The sequence below is a fragment of the Typopeltis vanoorti genome, chromosome 20 (genome assembly GCF_054136105.1).
Source record: "Typopeltis vanoorti isolate ZY-2024b chromosome 20, IOZ_Tvanoo_1.0, whole genome shotgun sequence".
Classification (NCBI taxonomy): Eukaryota; Metazoa; Arthropoda; class Arachnida; order Uropygi; family Thelyphonidae; genus Typopeltis; species Typopeltis vanoorti.
The window spans coordinates 91,362,504-91,380,710 of NC_143568.1; the positions used below are offsets into that span (position 1 = coordinate 91,362,504).

The 18,207-nt window shown below is 34.9% G+C and overlaps 1 protein-coding gene across 1 annotated transcript in view; it reads left to right on the plus strand.

The window, feature by feature from the left end:
• The window catches only part of LOC150095644 (pescadillo homolog), a 136,418-nt gene extending 129,357 nt beyond the window's left edge, over positions 1 to 7,061 (plus strand). The window contains exon 15 of the mRNA XM_090409919.1: positions 6,901 to 7,061. Within this exon, the coding sequence (XP_090266045.1) occupies positions 6,901 to 6,996 (96 nt within the window). The 3' untranslated portion in view covers positions 6,997 to 7,061. The remainder of the gene's footprint in view (positions 1 to 6,900) is intronic.
• Positions 7,062 to 18,207: the final 11,146 nt, after the last annotated feature.

Consider the following 18,207-nt stretch of genomic DNA (forward strand, 5'->3'; position numbering starts at 1 on the left):
AGGTTGGTGGACAGAGAAAGATTTCCTGTTTTAAAAAGTTGTGCATACAAGATAACATCTTTTTTTTTTTTATCGACATGCTTGTGTGAGTCATTTTTTCCACCACAAACATCATAAAATCAGATTGCGACTAAAGGATGAACATCTCAACGATTGTTTGCGAACTGCAACATCATCTTATATTCCCAACTATGAAGGACTTGTCTATGATATGCAACTCCAAGAATCTCATTAAAATCTATTTTTTTCACAATTTATTTAATTTGTTTAAAACATTTTTGTTCCTTTCCAATAAAAACAAAATTACAATGATCTTTTTGTTTATTTATCCACAACATAAATTTATCTAGATTGTTGATTGCTTTAAGAAAGATGGAGTATGGGGGGGTGGGAGTGTCCCTAGTACTGCTTCCTCATCTTAAAAAGTGCTCTGGAGCTCAAAAAGGATATTAACCCCTGCCTTAGAGGCTAAGCAGCAAGTCTGAAGAAAATATTGATTGGCTTAGCCTGTGAATGTGAAGTTGAACTCACAGTGGGAAGATATAGATACAGAAAGTTGAAGAATTCATAAAAAAATAAGCTATTTGCTGTCTCACAAATGACATGTGTATATATATATAGGGAATATAGAGAAAAATACATGAAAGCTAAGTTATATGTAAAAATAGATAAACAAAGGCCATTGGAATATTTTGAAAAGAATGTAGACGATATCATGAAGGTGGCTTAAAAATGAATGAAATAGTACTACAGAAGTAATTAGAGATGATCAATGTTGTATAAAAATTAAAGATAACGAAACTTTTAAATGAGATGATAAATTATTAAACAGTAGTAAAAAGCAATCAGAAATAAATCTAATCTATAAAAGGTACCTGTGGCATGACTATAAATAATTTATACGATAACCACAGTAATTAACTTTAATAAAATGAGAGTACAGATATTTTGTACTGAAAATAACAGTACATCAGTGTGTAGGAACAAGCAAATCAAAGGAAAGGGAATACAAAGTACATACAGCAGTCAGTGGTTTACCAATTAAAAGCTGTTGCCAGGCTGGAAATTAATATTAATAAATAATACTGTTAAAAATATTATTAAAAACTATTTTCGATGGTTATATAAGATAAGAATCTCCCAAAATTTTGGGGGAGAGAGAAACAATCATTCCAATTCAGATTTGACCGATGTAAAAGGACACAACTTTCTTTGAAAAGACATTCATATTTAAACCTGCATCTATGGAGAAGACGAGCTTTATCAAACTGGATGTTGTGCCAGACCAGACTTTTGAGGTTTCATGTATTCAATATAATATTGATGTTCATTAATTCTTTTTTACACAGAACAGCCTGTTTGTCCAAAGTATGTCAGATTACATTCACACGTTATCTGGTAAACGCCAGCTAATGATAGAGGTTCCAGTTTGTCTTTTGTAGATGGCAACAGATGATAAATTTTGTTGATCAGAAAATATGTGGGAATGAGATTATACTTGTTCAAAATTCTACAAGTCTGTTCCGAGATGCCAGAAATATAAGTGATTGGAACCCTGTGGTCTGTTGAAGAATCCTGACGTGTTGGAACATAGGAGTCATCTGGTCCTGATGGTATCCCACCTATTGTGTTAAAAAATTGTGCCCCAGAACTAACACCTATCCTGTATTGCCTCTTCAATCCAGCCTACTCAACTGGCATCTACCCAATATTATGGAAGCAGGACCACATCCAGCCTGTCCCAAAGAAAGGCGATTTATTTATTCTTATTGCAAAAGGAATAGAAAGAAGCTACAGGTCAATGCCCAGTCCAGAAAGCCAATCCAGGGCCTCATCCATCACCTCTTGGATGCCACGACCATGAGACCACGACCTCGGCAGTCATTCACAATATGAGTGATTGTCTGGGCCACGGGGGAACAGTCACAACGAGGGTGGTCTGACAGTCTCCATTTATATAGTAGGTAGCCACATCTGCCCTGGTTAGTTCTGATCCTGTTGAAAGATGACTAAATCTTCTCAGGAAGAGCAAAAGCAGGCTGCAGAGCACAGGGATCTTCAACCAGGAAGCCATTTGGTGGAAGATTGTTGGACCAGTGTTCTTTCCACATGTCGTTGATGGTAAGGCAGCTGAAGAGAGTTCATCCATGGACCAGAAAGGGTTTCTTAATTTTAGGCAAAGACTATGTGGATTTATGGGAGTGATAAAAGTCAAGCAATGAACTACCATCCAATTACTCTCACTTACACTTTGTTCTCTCTAAAATTATAGAGAAGGTCATCAACACCCAATTCTTGAACCACCTAGAGTCATACCTACTAATCAGTGACCAGCGGTATGGATTCTACTACTTGCAACTACAGCTGATCTTCTTGCTTGCTGTTATCCACCCACCTCTGGTCTCAAGCATGGAGAAATTTGGAGAAACTCACATGGGGGTGTCCTCAACATTTCAAAGCATTTGATTAGGTTTGGCACAATGGCCTACTTAACAAACTGCCAACCTATGGTCTGCCTTCCTCACTCTGCAACTGGATCACCAACTTTCTCACTGATTGCTCACTACGTGCTAAGGTGGCTAGTTTACTCTCCTCAGATTTCCCCACCAATTCAGGAGTATCCCAGGTTCTATTCTTTCACCCACTTTCTTCCTCTTGTATATAAATGATCTGCTCTCTCAGACTTACAATCTTATCCATAGCTTTGCTGATGACAATATACTCCATTCCTCCTTTTCATTCAACAAACCATGTAGTGCTCAAGTATTAGAACCCTCAAGATCTACCATTACCAGGGACCTGAACTCAGATCTCTTAGCTATATCCCAGTAGGGCAAGAACAACCTTTTAAACTTCACTGTCACCAAAACTCAGTTCTGTCTGATTTCTTACAAGAAAAAGCTCGTATCCATTTCCCTTCAGTAATACTGAGATATCCAAATGTGATCAGATTTCTCTTCTTGGACTGACATGCACCTCCAGTCCTTCCTGGCACAACACACTACTTTACACCTTCACAGCTGCTCACTCTATACAAAGCCTAAATCTGCCCACCCATGGAATATTGCTCCCATATTTGAGGTGGAGCACCAAAATCCTCTCTAAGATTGCTCAATTTTGTTCAAAAGAGGACAGCCCAGTTAATTGATCCCTCTCTTACAGACATTCAATTTCTGCCTTATGCAACCCTCAGCTGTTCAAGCAAAATGTGAACAGACTCCTCTTTTCTTCTGTTCCTCTTGCCCACACATGGCACCAATGTGCTCTATTTCTTGTGGCCTTGTATGTGTGGACCATATATATATATATATAGAGAGAGAGAGAGAGAGAATGTTTTTAGAAAATTTGGAGAAAAAAAGCAAAGCTGTTTTTTTTTCTCCAAATTTTCTTTAAACATTTAATAATGGTAAATATTTGCTGGATTTCTGTTCAGGGCATGGACTAGTCATGTTCCAGCATAAAAATGTGCATAACGTTGAGAGCATACACAAAAATAAGAAATCTGATTTGACTGCTATTATTGCTAGTTGCTGTATTCTTGTTTAGGACACAAGAATATACTCTTGAATAGGAAGTGATCACTGCTTAGTTTTAAACAGTAAAAATGAATACCATATTGAAAATAAAAATGTCCAAAGTTTTAAAAATAATTAAGAATCAGCAGCTAATGTGAGCCTATTAGCCCAAATACCTAAATACTATTGCAGAAAAAAATAAATTGTTTGAAAACAAATCAAATCTTGGAGAATTATTGACAAAATCAGAAGAAAATGTCAATTGAATAATTAAAATTTTCTCGATAATAAGGATTCATCCATGGAGGCATATGGTTATCTCCAGAGATAGAAAATCAGTGGTGGTAAAGAAGAAATCGTACTTATTGAAAGTTCCTGATAAAACAGCAAATGTCAATGTTAAATAAGAAAAAATGCAAGGCAGGTAAGACCAAAGTATTGCCATGACTTTTGCTAAGTTGTGGGAACACATTGGTGATGCTCTGAAAACTATTGAAAAACTTGTGTGGGCAAAAAGTGAAGGTGGGTATGATAAAAGGAATCAGAGATGATAATGGTGACATAAAAACTAAAGATATTCTGGATGTTTAGAGTAATTGCTTGGAAAGATTGTTAAATGAGAGTGAAAACCTGGGGGTAGAAAACATTCAAGAGGAATGCAATCAAGATTACACATCAGTAGTTTAGGTGGAAATGCAGCTGGAGTAGATGATATTCAATCAGAAATGCTAAAATCAGAAATTATAAAAGTTTTACATTGGCTACACTGCATAATTCAGGAGGAAATGCTTGAGACGGGAGTAAAGCTATCAGTAGGTACATACACCGTATCTGTAAAGCAGGAATCAAAACTGAATGACAGAATTATGAATGAAGTTTCCTGTTGAGTGTTTATGCAGTGCCGCGCCGGGGGTAGGTTTCAGCGCCCCCATAAAATAAGTTTCCATGAAAAATTTTATTTTGTTAAAAGTACAAAACAGTTTATACGCATTTATAAAACTAAATTTTATTTAACAGTAGTAGAACATTGTAATCACTGAAATTCATAAATAAGAAATTTTTAATAATAAATATTTTCAAAAATGTTTATTCCTTAATATATAAACAAAAATTACTTTTATTTTAATATAAAAAGAAATATTACATAACGAAGATAATTTGGATTCATGCTTTTAACTATATAACAATTAGTATAAATATAGATTTATTTTACATATTTATCTGTCTTGCTTTGGTCGCCACAAAATTTTTAATAATGTCTCATGAATCCATAATATTATTTTCAGTTGATATAATTGATAAATCCGTTAGATGCTCTGCAGACATTGTTGACTGCAAATAATTTTTTATTAGTTTCAGTTTTGAAAAACTTCTTTCCCCTGATGCTATGGATATTAGTAATGTTAAATAAATACGCATCACGCAGTATTCGGAAACGTGTCGGTTAATTTATTTTTGTATATATAATTTAAAACATCCTGAGGAGCCGACTCTTTTTTAATAAAACATTGCAAAGTTTTTAATTCCTCAAATAAAGTCATACCATCAATATTTGTCGGAATTTTGATTGTCACTCAGTTTTAAGTGCAAATCTTTACAATATTTCATTAAATCTTCATCGCTCCAATCTTTTAATTTGCTAATGTCTCTTTAAAGTTATGTCTTCGCTATGTTGTTTTAAGAGTATGAATCTTTCCGTGACTGAAATTATTGTCGTGTCTAAAATCGCGAAGAAAAAAATTATTTTAAAATTTTGTTTAGGATCATGCATTGTCTCATTTGATGCTTTGTAACCAAACTTTTTTGTTTTTGTTCTTTTGCGAATGTCTGGAAAAATAGGATCAATATTAAGATTGCTTGCTGCTACTTTTGCAGTTCTAATAATATTTTCAAAATATTAGTCTGTTCAGCAAGTATTTAATTCTTGTATAACATAATCAAGATTTTCTAATTTTTCCTATATCAAATGTCAGATTCTGCATTATTTTGCTTGCAACATTTACGAGACTTAAGATTTCGTACCAAACATGAATAGAGCAAATAAATTTAAACGAATAAATCTTTGAAATTAAGTTGTCTGCATGAACTCTAGAATCGATATCTTTAGTTTCATCTCTGTATTATCAAAAAGAGCCTGGTAAATTTCCTTGATATTATTTTTAAGTGGCGTTATTGCTTCTACTCTACTTTCCCACCTAGTAGCAGAAAGTGGTTTCAAATTTAAAACACGAATGTTTTTTTAATATAGCCCAATGTTTCACAGATATTGAAAAATAATTATATAATTCCTGTATTACCCAAAAAAAATTTACAGTTTCACAGGATATCTTAGCTGCATCATTAACTACCAAATTTAATGAATGAGCAGCACACGGAATAAAAAAAAGCCCTTGAATTTATTTCAAGGATTTTTTTCTGCAGTCCATTATGTTTGCCTCGCATGTTTGAACCGTTATCATAAGCTTGGCCGCGTAAATCCGAAATGTTAATATTCAATAATTTTAAATAATTTTTTATAAATTGAAATAGTCCTTGCCCAGTGGTATCTTCTACAGATTGAAAACCCAAAAAATGTTCATGAATTTCTGCTATATTTGTATCTTTATTTTGATTAACAAATCTAATAACAATAGATAATTGTTCTGTGTGGCTTATATTCAGAGTAGTGTCAAGAATTAATGAAAAATATTTTGTTTTATAGCTTCAGAAATTATACGGAAGATTTCATTTTGTATTTTTTCACCTAAATAATGAGCAATGTTCCTTTTTTTGTGATGTTTGGATGCAATGCAAGTGTTCTGCCATTATTGAATCAAATTTAGCGACAGTTTCTACTAACTTTAAAAAATTGCCGTTATCATTTTCAAAAAGTTTTTGTGAAGAACCTCTAAAAGCTATACACTGTCTTGATAAATATTGTATTATGTAGATTAATTTCAGAATTTTTGAAAGTTAGGAGCAATTTTTTTTAATATATTTTTGTTGCACCATACCACCTACACATGTATGTAATTTGAATTAAATAAGCAGATTTGTAATACCAGTGATATTTTTGTTGTTACTATATGATATCATTTAGGCAACAAGCAATGACTAAGTGTGTATTTTCTTGTGGCAAGTAAACTCAAATAAATACGTTTCTGTCATTTAAAGTTTATATTTTGTAATCAACATTTCACATGCAATATTTTTGGTAACTGTTGATGTATATGATTCAAGACATTTTGTTTTCCCTTTTTTTTTTTTTTTACATATTTTAATATATTAAAAATTACAATATAATTACTATGGAGTTTTAATTTATTTCAGTTTTGCTTTGCGTGCATATTCATTCTTCTATAATGTTAATTTTATATAAATGGGCACTGTTTTTTTATATTTACAGGCTCAGAATTTAAAAGCAAAGCGAGAAAATCATGAAAAGTTGGTTCGACTCGAGAGAAAAAGATCAAGACGGAAAGCTGTAAAAGAGACTCCATAACTAATCTGATGTATATATATTTTTGAACATCTGTAAATCATTCAATAAAATATTTTTTACTTAAACTTTTTTTAATGGTATTTGTTTACAGACAATTTAAAATTGCAAGTTATAATAGTGAAAAAATGAAATACATAATCAGTTTAGAACAGTAATTTGCATGCAGATTTGGTCACTAGAGTTTCTTGGGAAAGTGGACACGATGGAAAGGATTCTGATATAAATGGTGACTGTTTGTGGTGTGCTTCTTATGAGGATACACTGAAGGTTTGTGGGTTACAAAATTAGTTGGAAAAGAGGGGGATATGATGGAAGCATAAGTTACTAAGGAATTTTTTCAGTACATGAATAGAAGGAGAGTTAACCCATGGCAGTTGTATAACAGTCTGGTTGGGAAGGCCGTAAGGATTTTTTGCTTGGAGAGCAGAGTAGGTTACCAGAAGTGATTGTTGGGAATAAATTTAAGGAGAGGTATGTGTTGGTTGGCCTTCCATAATGAATCTTTGAACTTCATGTAACAAAAAATTATTTACTTTTAATTTAAAGAATTAAAATAAAGAGTAAAGCTAGAAAACTGAAAATGACCCATTACTTTCCCCATTGTGTCCATTTCTCATCTTACTGTAGTGGGTCCTGTTAGTAGATATCCAGTAAGATACTGAATGATAAAATGTGGGCTAGCAGTTTTGGAATTTGCCAACCAAATTGTATTCTGTACTGAAGACAGATTGTTGGAGTCCAAACCTCCAAGTAAGAAATGAATCCAGGCATAGTGAAATATTTGGAAAAAATTAAGAGAAAAAGACTTAACATCTTTGTACTTTGAACTGTACTTTTCATTAAGTCATATGGAGTAAACAAAAATTTGTGTTCTTAAACACAAAGGGTTTTAGATTTCAATGGTTGCAAAGACATTCTTCAAACTGCTGGTGTAATGATCACATGATGAGAACTAAAATTAAAAAGTAATAATTAATAAATAAAAAAATTATGGAGTGTTTTAAGGGTTAAAGCTGAATAACAGATGAGACCTCCACATCGCCTTTTAAGGAATCTGGGGAACCGACCAGTGTTTCTGACCTACTGTTCAATCCTCATTTTTAGATATTATATATAATGAGATAGTAATCCAACCAAATTGTATTCTTATTGGCTTAAACCATGATGCAAAATGATGATGGTACAACATAACAGAATTTCTTGCTGGGTGGGGCCTCTACCAGTTAAACAAGGCACTGTTTTCATTAAGGAACTAGGTAATAAAAAAATAAGTAATAATAAAAAGTTGAACATTTTTGATGTTCAACTTTTCTATTATTGGAAATAATAAAGAAGTGGAACTAGGAAGAATTGGATGTCAGATTAACATGATAGGTGTTAAAACAAAGAAGACAAAAATAGGTGAGGTCTTTCTAAGCAACAAGTATATGTTATTCATCTTATATTTACATACTCTACAGATATTCACATATCTGTAGAGTTGATAGTTGTAGTGAAGATGTGTTTCCTGTGTTCTTCAATATGGATGTTGTCAGCTCTTCAAATTGGCAGCAATACAAATGGCTAACGCATTCACTCTCTAACCAACAGGCTGCATGTTTTATTTTCATCGTGGACACGGATGCCTGTGGTTATCTTTGGGTTGGAAACGAATTTCACTGCCTGGTGTGAAACCACTATCCCTTTTATTAGAGATCTAAAGTGGCTTGAAATTTTTCTATGTTTATTATAGAACAAATTTTCTAAAATATGTAAAAATAAGTAAAATTAAATTGAAAAAAAATCCTTAGCTAACCCAGAGTACTGTTATACTATAAGTTTACGTTTTGTGAGTAGAAGTCGCGTGAAAATTTGTACTTCACCTTTCCCAATTGAAGCAGACTCGAATGCACTTTTTCATGACGTCCTAGATTAAGCTATTTCTCTGAGGAAAAACACTGTCACCTCTGGATGAGACAGTCTTCAGAGGGGCAATTAACATAGTTATATCAAATAAGTTAAAAAAAAAAAAAAAAAAAAAAAAAAAAAAAAAAAAAAAAAAAAGTTAAATCAAACATTTGTTGAGATAAAATTTGCTTTACAAACTAGAAAAGGATACCGTCGATATAGTTGTATGTAAATACATAACGAATGCCAAAAAATGAACATTCGAATCAATGGAGTTAAGCTGGTGATTACTTTTATTTGCTAAAGAACTAAATTGAGGCTCTGATTGGTCAGGCGCACACACATATAAGCACTACTTTGAAAGAAGTCAAAGAACATCCACATAGGCAAAATGCATCATGCCATGTAACGAGTCGTAGCCGGTATAAATAGGAGGAATATGATGCTCCCAAGTCAGTGCAACTGACTTGTGTTCAGGTGAAATGGCTGCGAGAAGGGAACTGACGAATTTTGAATTCTGCTACGTTGAATGCAGAGTTCCAGGTATCGACTGGAACAGGAACCTGCACAAAAACATTCAGAACCAAGGCTCATGATGATTTACATAGGCATCGCAATATGCAAGACAAAGTGCCATCTTGAGTTGTGCAACTAACAGATGTGGGACTTTGGAACGCTGTCTTATGGAGCGAGGAATCACTCTACTGAGCAGATGGATGGATGCCCTGTGAACGTGTCTTACCAGAGTAAGTAACCCCAACTATGAAATTCAGAGGTGGGGTGAGATGGTATGGTCCTGTTTTTGCTCTGGGTCTCTGTGGTACTATGAACACTGAACTCAGAGGTTTCTGGACAATGCAGTGCTTCCTACTTTGTGGCATTTCTACAGAACTGACTATTGTCTCTTTTGGCAAGACGATGCATCATTGTCATAAGGCCGTGGTTTGTGGACATGAGTCATCACACTGAGAGTAGACAGTCCAAAGCTATGCGTTGCTCTATTGTAAAACCGAATGAGCTAAGGGGTCTTAATTTTTTTTTTTTTCATAGTAATGCTTTTTTTGAGGGGAAGGGGGTGGTCAGTGAAGTTACTCTTCTGTAGCCGTGTAACTGCGTTTTTTGTACCAAAATTCTTGACCTCCAGAAAAGTTTATGCTTTTAATTCTATTCACAGACGAAGTAATTTTTCAGCAGTCCTCTAATAGGCATACAACGCTTTCTCCTGAAACTTAGATTTTTAATGCCACATGTAAGAAGTTAATGGATTTATTTATTTCATTTATAGGATTTACAATGACAAGCCGGTGGCAGTGGTTAGCATGCTTGTAAATCATTCACTAACCGTGCACTTAGCAATTGTGATTGCAAAGGTTGGAGGCGACTTCTCCAATTTCCAAAAGCTGATTAATGTTAACAATGCTCTGCCTATTCTCATTGGAGCGTACAAGGCATCATATAAATTGTTATTCCGTTGTTACCCTTCCACTAAAAGAGTCTACTTGATATAGGAATAAAAACACGTTAGATCCATTATTATTTTTTATTATTTAATTTGATTTTTGAGCATTTTCTTCAAAACAGGTATGTCCAAATATTTCCAGAATTTTTAAGAAAAAATCAGAATCGTGTTTCGCCATTAATTTGAATCCCGTCGTTTTGAGATACGGTCTTTGTTCCACTTAATTGATTGTTCATTTTCAATTAAAAAGTCTTTCAACCTTAGCTTTTGAGTTCAGTATCGATAAAATGAACTGTGTGAATTCAAATCGGTCAATAATATCAAAAGCCTGGTTCCAACCGTGTTTAAAAGCACGACAGCCACCTGTCCTCCAACCACGTGGGGATCGCAACGTTTCCTTCTCTGAAACTAGGACCTTCCACTCACACAAACTGTCCAGAGAATATTCACTTACTTATAGTCTCATAGTTGTAATTCTAACCAACCCATTTCATCCATATTTATTACAAGATTTATTTCACCCATATTTATTACAATTTCTGAAAGCAGAGGCGTAGCTAGAAGGAGGCAGAGGGGGAGGTCAGCCCCAGGCTGCACTTTGAACCTTTTTGAACTTTTTGCAGTTAATTCTAAAACAGTCTCGAGAACTCATTTCCAATTATTGTAATACTACTGCGAATTTTCCTCACAATTGCTGTACGTGTTGCTAGTTGTGAGAGGAGTTTTACTAAATAAAATTGATTAAAAATTACCTCCATTACCATGAAAAATACTTTTCCAATGTCTTCGACGATTTTGCTAACAGAAACGCAAGAAAAATAATATTTTAGAATGTTGAAATTAAAGTTTTACTTCAAAAATAAACACAGTGTTTTAATTTATTTTCCTATACGTCGTTTTGACTTTTTGTAGAATTTTTGGTGTGTACTGTACTGTGAGGGGTGGAAAACTCAGGTACTTCCCTGGGCTACAAAAGCTCTAGCTACACCACTGTCTGAAAGTCAGGATTATCGTAATTATAGAATCACTCGCTAACGCTGTTATTACCACAGGGAGTAACTGTTGAGCTAACTACTTTTTGAAGACCAGAAGAAAGGCCAGCTTACACCCTCAGTCAGTCCCACATAGCTGTCCCAAGAAGACCATCAATAATTTTTATAGGCATTCTGGAAGAAGAGCATGGCAAACAACTGTCGCTATCTCATACTCTCGATCACTAAATATTTCGGATCTGTTCGGAGAATAGAATCAAGCTTATAATGGTCTTTATTATTATTATTACATGATACCTCCAAGAATTCATTGCAAAATAGCACTCTACTTATTATAATCCACCATACATACGATTTAATCTTCCATCTACATACAACGCCACAACCTGCAGACTACTACCGCTAACTGAATTATGGATACACCTCCGAATCAACGCTTTAGAAGAATCAAAGAAAATGTGTTGAATGATTTGCAATTCTAATTTATTGCATGGAAAATAATTATTACCAAATATGAATTAGCATCATCTAAAGCCTGTGTAGCTCAGTACTACGCCCAGAAGTGGCATAGTAGATGTGGCGTGGACTCTGACCAGAGCAGACGTGTTTTTGTGTGCTCCTTAGTGTTCGAGCGTAAGAGGATTAGTGCTGCTTAAGCCTTACCAGTGCGGGCACGTTGCCCTTAACGTACTGTCTGCTATCATACAGCATGTCGTCGATCGCGGGAAAATTATCAATTGATATTACAAGCTCACCTATTAAGGCTACTAGCTTTCAACAACTACCGGAAGGAAATGTTTCATCTGGCAATACCTCTTCAAGTACCAAGGCTACTGGATCTCTGAAGGATACATCCCCAGTCTCTACAGTAACAAGTCTACATAACACAATGGAACAGGCATCAGCAACCGTCTCTCAGTCACCTGCTGCCAGTACAACGAAGGATTTCAATTCAGATGTTCTCTCATCGTTGAATCTCCCAGATGAACTAGATTGGAGCAAGGCCTGCATCCTAAAGTGTGATCCTTCTGGCGCCCCATATTCAGAACTGGATATCATCGAAAGTTTGAAAGGCAAGGTAAGAGGTTCCGATGTATGGCACCTTGGCTCCTTAAAGTTCAGTTATATTTTCATAATTTCATTTAAACATGTTTCCTTGAAAGAAAATTTTGCTAAATTTAAATCACTTAATGTTAATAACCATACATGTGAAATTATCCCCATTGTGAGATCTAGGAAATTAGATATTTTAATTCGTTGGTTGCCCCCCCCCCCAAATATCTAATAGATTAGTTGGCATGCACTTTGAATCATTTGGTAAAATAGAATGTATTGAAAATGTATCCAATATAAAAGATAAAGAATAGGCGCATGTATTATCTAACAAAAACAGATTGACTATTACATTGAATGATGATGCCAGACTAGAAAATATCCTGTACATTATAAAAGTTTCTAAAATGCCAGGCTTAGTGATCATTCCAGGAAGACCTCCTGTGTGCTTCATATGCAGGCAGGTAGGTCATCTAAGAAGAGAATGCACAGCATCGAAATGTGAGCGATGCAAGAGAATCGGACACGATATTAAACAATGTCCAAGGCAGACATATGCCTCCATGTTGGCCGCACGCCCTTCGGGTAGTCAACCGAACACATGCGATGAGCTTGAAAAAGCAGAAGACTTCCAGGAAATAACTTCAACTATTGAATATGAGGCAGAGAATCGGGTCAATGAGAGCAGCACCCCAGGGCTTAACACCCACGGGCACGAGGAATGTAATGAAAATAACTCTCCGCTAAAGGCAAAGGAAGGGATTATCCCGGCGGGTGAGCAGACTAACAGGCAAAGGTCAGTTTCAAATTCAGCAAAAGTAACAAAACCTGAAACTACAGAGAAAAAAAAATCACTCCGAATAACACAAATGAAGAATTAAATAATAATTGCCCGGTTGAAGATGAAGAATTTCCAAACATTGAAACAATTCAAACCATCTCGGTAACACAAATTACAGAAAAAAGTAAAACGGGTTTAGAAAACGAAGTAGAGAAATCAGAATGGAATACTAAACAGACCCCAGTAAAGAGAGCAAAAATGAAGTTTACGCCTAACATCACCAAAAGCCGGAAGTCAAAACCCAAAGAAAAAAAATTAACTAAGAGTCCGGAAAGAAAAGGCTCTAGAAAACTTTCAACTTTCTAACTATGACTCACAATCTAAAAATCATTACACTAAATGTAAATGAACTAAATAATAAAACATCGATTCAACTAACAGTGAATTTAATATTTCAACACAGACCCGATATACTTATGATACAAGACACTAGACTACACAACAACACTGACCCATCAAACAGCTTCAAATACAAATTACAAACAATGTACCATATCGTTGCCGAAGAGGCTCAGACCAATGGAATAGGTGGAGTTACTACACTAATAAAAAAATCGGGTAACCTCCAAATATTTTCCATAATGTCGTAATCAGGCATAGAGTTCTGGAGGTCGAGCTCCTTTGGCAGAAAAAAATACACAACATAATTAACATATATGGACCAGCCACACATAATCATAAGACCACCTTCTGGGAGGAAGTGCGACACTATATTCAACAAAAAAATAACCCAATAATAGAGGGTGATATGAACTTTACAGAACAACCACAAAAGGATCAAGAACACCCAAACTTACTTCCGCAGAAAAATTTCACAAGAGTTTTCACCCACCGTGGCCTATCAGATGCCTTCAGAATCTTGCATCCCCAAAAGAAGGAATTCACATATTTTGCACCCGGAAACGCCTCTAGAATAGACCGCATATACATCCAAACATTCAGAAATATAAAGGTCAAAACTGTACAACACACACCTGTCATGTTCAGCGATCACCATATGGTGAGCTGAACTACAATATCAACAAACAGAAACAGCTGATAAGTTTACAAACAGAAATTCCCCCCTATGGAAATTTAATAAACACCTTAAAGATGACGATGAATTCAACAATAACATAGAGAAAATAGTTGAGGAAATAGAATCCATAGAAAATGCTGTAACAGCCTGGGAGAAATTTAAATGCATGACAAAACAAACAGCAATTAAAATTAGTAGAATAAAAAAAAGCAGCAACAAAGGAACAAACAGAACGCTGACACGAAGAAATTATCAAAATTGTATCACCACCATGATAGAAATAATGAAAACATCAGAACAGAAATAGAAGAAATTAAAAACCGCATCACAGCGAAACAGTTTCAGGAAATAGAAGGGGCGTAGCTATGTGCTGGTCTCAAAATAACTGAAAATGATGAAGGGAAGACCTTGACAGCATGGCTGTTTGAGAAACAACGGAATGCAAAACAGAGAATAAAAACCATAACATACGAAGGCCAAACTCTAAACAAAGACTCCGAAATAATTCGTGGTGTTCAAAAATACTTTTCTTCACTATTTCAAGAAAAACCCAGCAGTCAGGAAGAAAGAGAAAGATTCCTTTCACTCCTCCCCAAAATCACCCAGCAGGAGACTGAGGAGATCGACGCACCAATCACCTTACCAGAATGCTGTCTTATAGTGAAACAGCTCCCAGATAACAAATCACCAGGTGAAGACGGACTAACAGGCGAATTCTATAAAGAATACTTCCCAAAATTTGAACATATTTTTATCAAAATGATCAACACGATGATTACAACACAGACAACGCCAGCAAAATTCAACACAGGACACATTGTACTACTACCAAAGGTTGGGGATCAACAGAAGCTACAAGACATAAAAAACTGGAAAGGCATAACCCTACTGAATACTGATTACAAAATAATGTCTAAAATACTTACAAACAGAATACAAAAGCACCTCCATAAACTTATCTCACTGGCACAATCATGTGCAGTGAAAGGAAGAAATATTCTTGACACAATAATGCACCTCCAATGCATTTGCGATTATTACAGCCTCACAGAAAATCCATGTATTGTAATGGGGCTAGATATTCAAAAGGCATTTGACACAGTTAGCCACCAATACCTGTTTGAAACACTAGACCGAATAGGAGTTGGAGTAAACTGGAAAGAAACTATTAAGCTTTTGTATACAGAAACGCAGAAAGTAGGCTGATCATTAATAAAAATCTCTCAGCCTCTTTCCCAATAAAATGTTCTATCCGGCAAGGTGACCCACTATCCATGGCTCTATTTGTTCTAGCCCTAGAACCACTCATTATAGCCATTAACACAAACAACAATATCAAAGGAACACATATACACGGAGAAAGTGACACCAAAATTTTGGCATATGCTGATGACGTCACTTTAACACTAGGAACACAAAAATCCTTGGACACAACACTCAAAATAATAAAAGACTTCAGCAAAGCCTCGGCACTAGATGTGAATCTGGCAAAATCCCACTGCAAAATAATTGGAAAGTGGAAAACCAACCAAGGATTCCTTCAGGAATACATGTGAATAATTACATACCGGTTCTGGGCATCAACATCGGAAGCTCAGAATCACAGTGGAAAGAACTCCATGACGGCATAAAGAAGAAAATTAATGCAATGCGCCCTAGACAGCTGTCCGTCAGTGGAAGGGCCCGGGTTTGCAACATCTACCTAACATCTCGCCTGTGGTACAAGATACACAACACCCCGTATCACGGAAGGTGGACCGAAAAAATACACAGGCTCTGCGTTACATACATCTGGGGCTCTCAGTATGAACCCATGCGCAGATCAACACTCTTCCATGAAGTTGAAGCTAGAGGTTTAGCATTGCTAAACATCCATCTGAAAACTCTCATCGGCAGGGCAATAACAGCAGCCCGAGCACACACAAAAACCTATCATGCCTATGCGGCAACATTCTTACAAAAGTGTTTGCCGCATAGGTTTATAAGCTGACTTTCAGATATAAAAAAACCAAGCCCGAGAATGTTCAAAGAAATAGCCGAAGGGTACACATATATAATGAAACACTCAGATACCGAAACCTTACTGACAATTAAACCAAGAAAACTATATAAAACATTAAGTCAAGTGACATTCCCACCTCCCCAACACAGGGAAATAAGAAAAGGAGAAATTAGGCTAAGTCCGGTGCTTAACAAAGTTTTCCGACTTCCAATATCACCAAAATACAAAACATTCTTCTATAAAGTACATCATGCCTGTCTCCCCACAAAAATGTGGTGTGTAGCAAAAAAAAATCCCATTACAAGGCCCAGCGAAGTGTCATTTCTGTCCCAACCCAGAAACAATATATCATATTATGATGTTCTGTAGCAAAACGTCCACAGTATGGAACACCATACAAAAACTCCTACATAAGACACAACCATTCTCTGAAAACACATTATTTTGGTTGGAAGACCAAAAAATGAAAAAAACAGAAATAATAATCATAATAATAACAATGTATGCAATATGGTCCCACAGATGTGACAAAATACACGGAAGAGACACCAGACCAGACATACTAGCAAAAATTAACAATTATTTAAAGGAAATTATCATAAACACTACATAAACCAAAAGCATAACAGCACAGCAATGGAAGAAACTCGGCCTAATTGAAGAAGGAGATGAAGAAGGAAAAATAAAACTTATACCGATAATGGAACCCCCGTAGTTAGTGGTAAACAATAATGATAACCCACTATCTGAACAAAAAGCATAATCCCAGACAAAGGTGCTGTTAACGTAGGCCCATTCGCCACAATGAGAGGAATAATGACAAACAAGATATCACATCTAATAAAAAAAAAAAAATAAATAAATAAATTAAAAAAAATATATATATATATAATAATAATAATTAAAATAAATAAATAAATACAAGTTTAAAAAAATAATAAAAATATTAATAATAATATATAGGTACGCCTATATATAAGGAATAGGAATGTTATATATATGTATATCTAATTGTGTAAGGGAAAAAAAAAAAATGGAAATGTAAATAGCAAATTACTCCTTAAGATAAGTCAATACTATTCTAGTAATAAATATGTAGATTAGGATATATTACCACAAATATGTATATGTTCTTGTATATACAGACACAAGGACGGTAGAAATGTCAATTGTAAGAAATGCAGATAACATAAGTTCATAACATGATAATAACCCAAAATGTTAATAGGATATGTTATCCATTTATAGACCTGTAACTAATTCTGCAATTCAGAAAACTTTGTATATAAGAAATTACAGATTTACCTCTTAAGTTAAGCAAACAATATAATGTTAAAGCAAGATGGAATTCATTTTTGTAAAAATAAGAGTGCCTACAAAAAAATAAAATCTGCATGAGATATAGAGATACTACCAAAATATATGCATACATAAATGTAAATAAAAACATAAGCAATGTATGTATTTTAAGAATAAGATGTGCATTTAAATTAAGTTAATAAAATAATCATCCAAAATATGTGAACAAAGATATAGAATGAAGATATATGTAAAACGAATTGTACATATGGAAAATGTCAATACTAACATATATATGTATGTGTATATATATATATATAAACGAGAATAGACTTATTATTATTATTATTCGTGACACCTCCAAGGAGTCCGAAGACTCATCGCGGGAGGACACCTACAACTGTCTCAACTACTACACCCAACCTCTACTACGAATCAACGCCATCTACCGCCCACCTCCACCACTACCACAACTAGTATTTTTTGTCTGTAAATTGCGTGTGTTCTGAAGGGCCAATCTGTCTGTATGCGGAATGAAAAAGCCAGTTTCCGGGAGAAAAAACCCTGCTATCTCCGTATGAGATCGGCTAACTCACCTTCGATTGAAATCGTCCAGATAAAGATTCCTCTCGTCGCGACGAGAATCGAACTGATCTGATA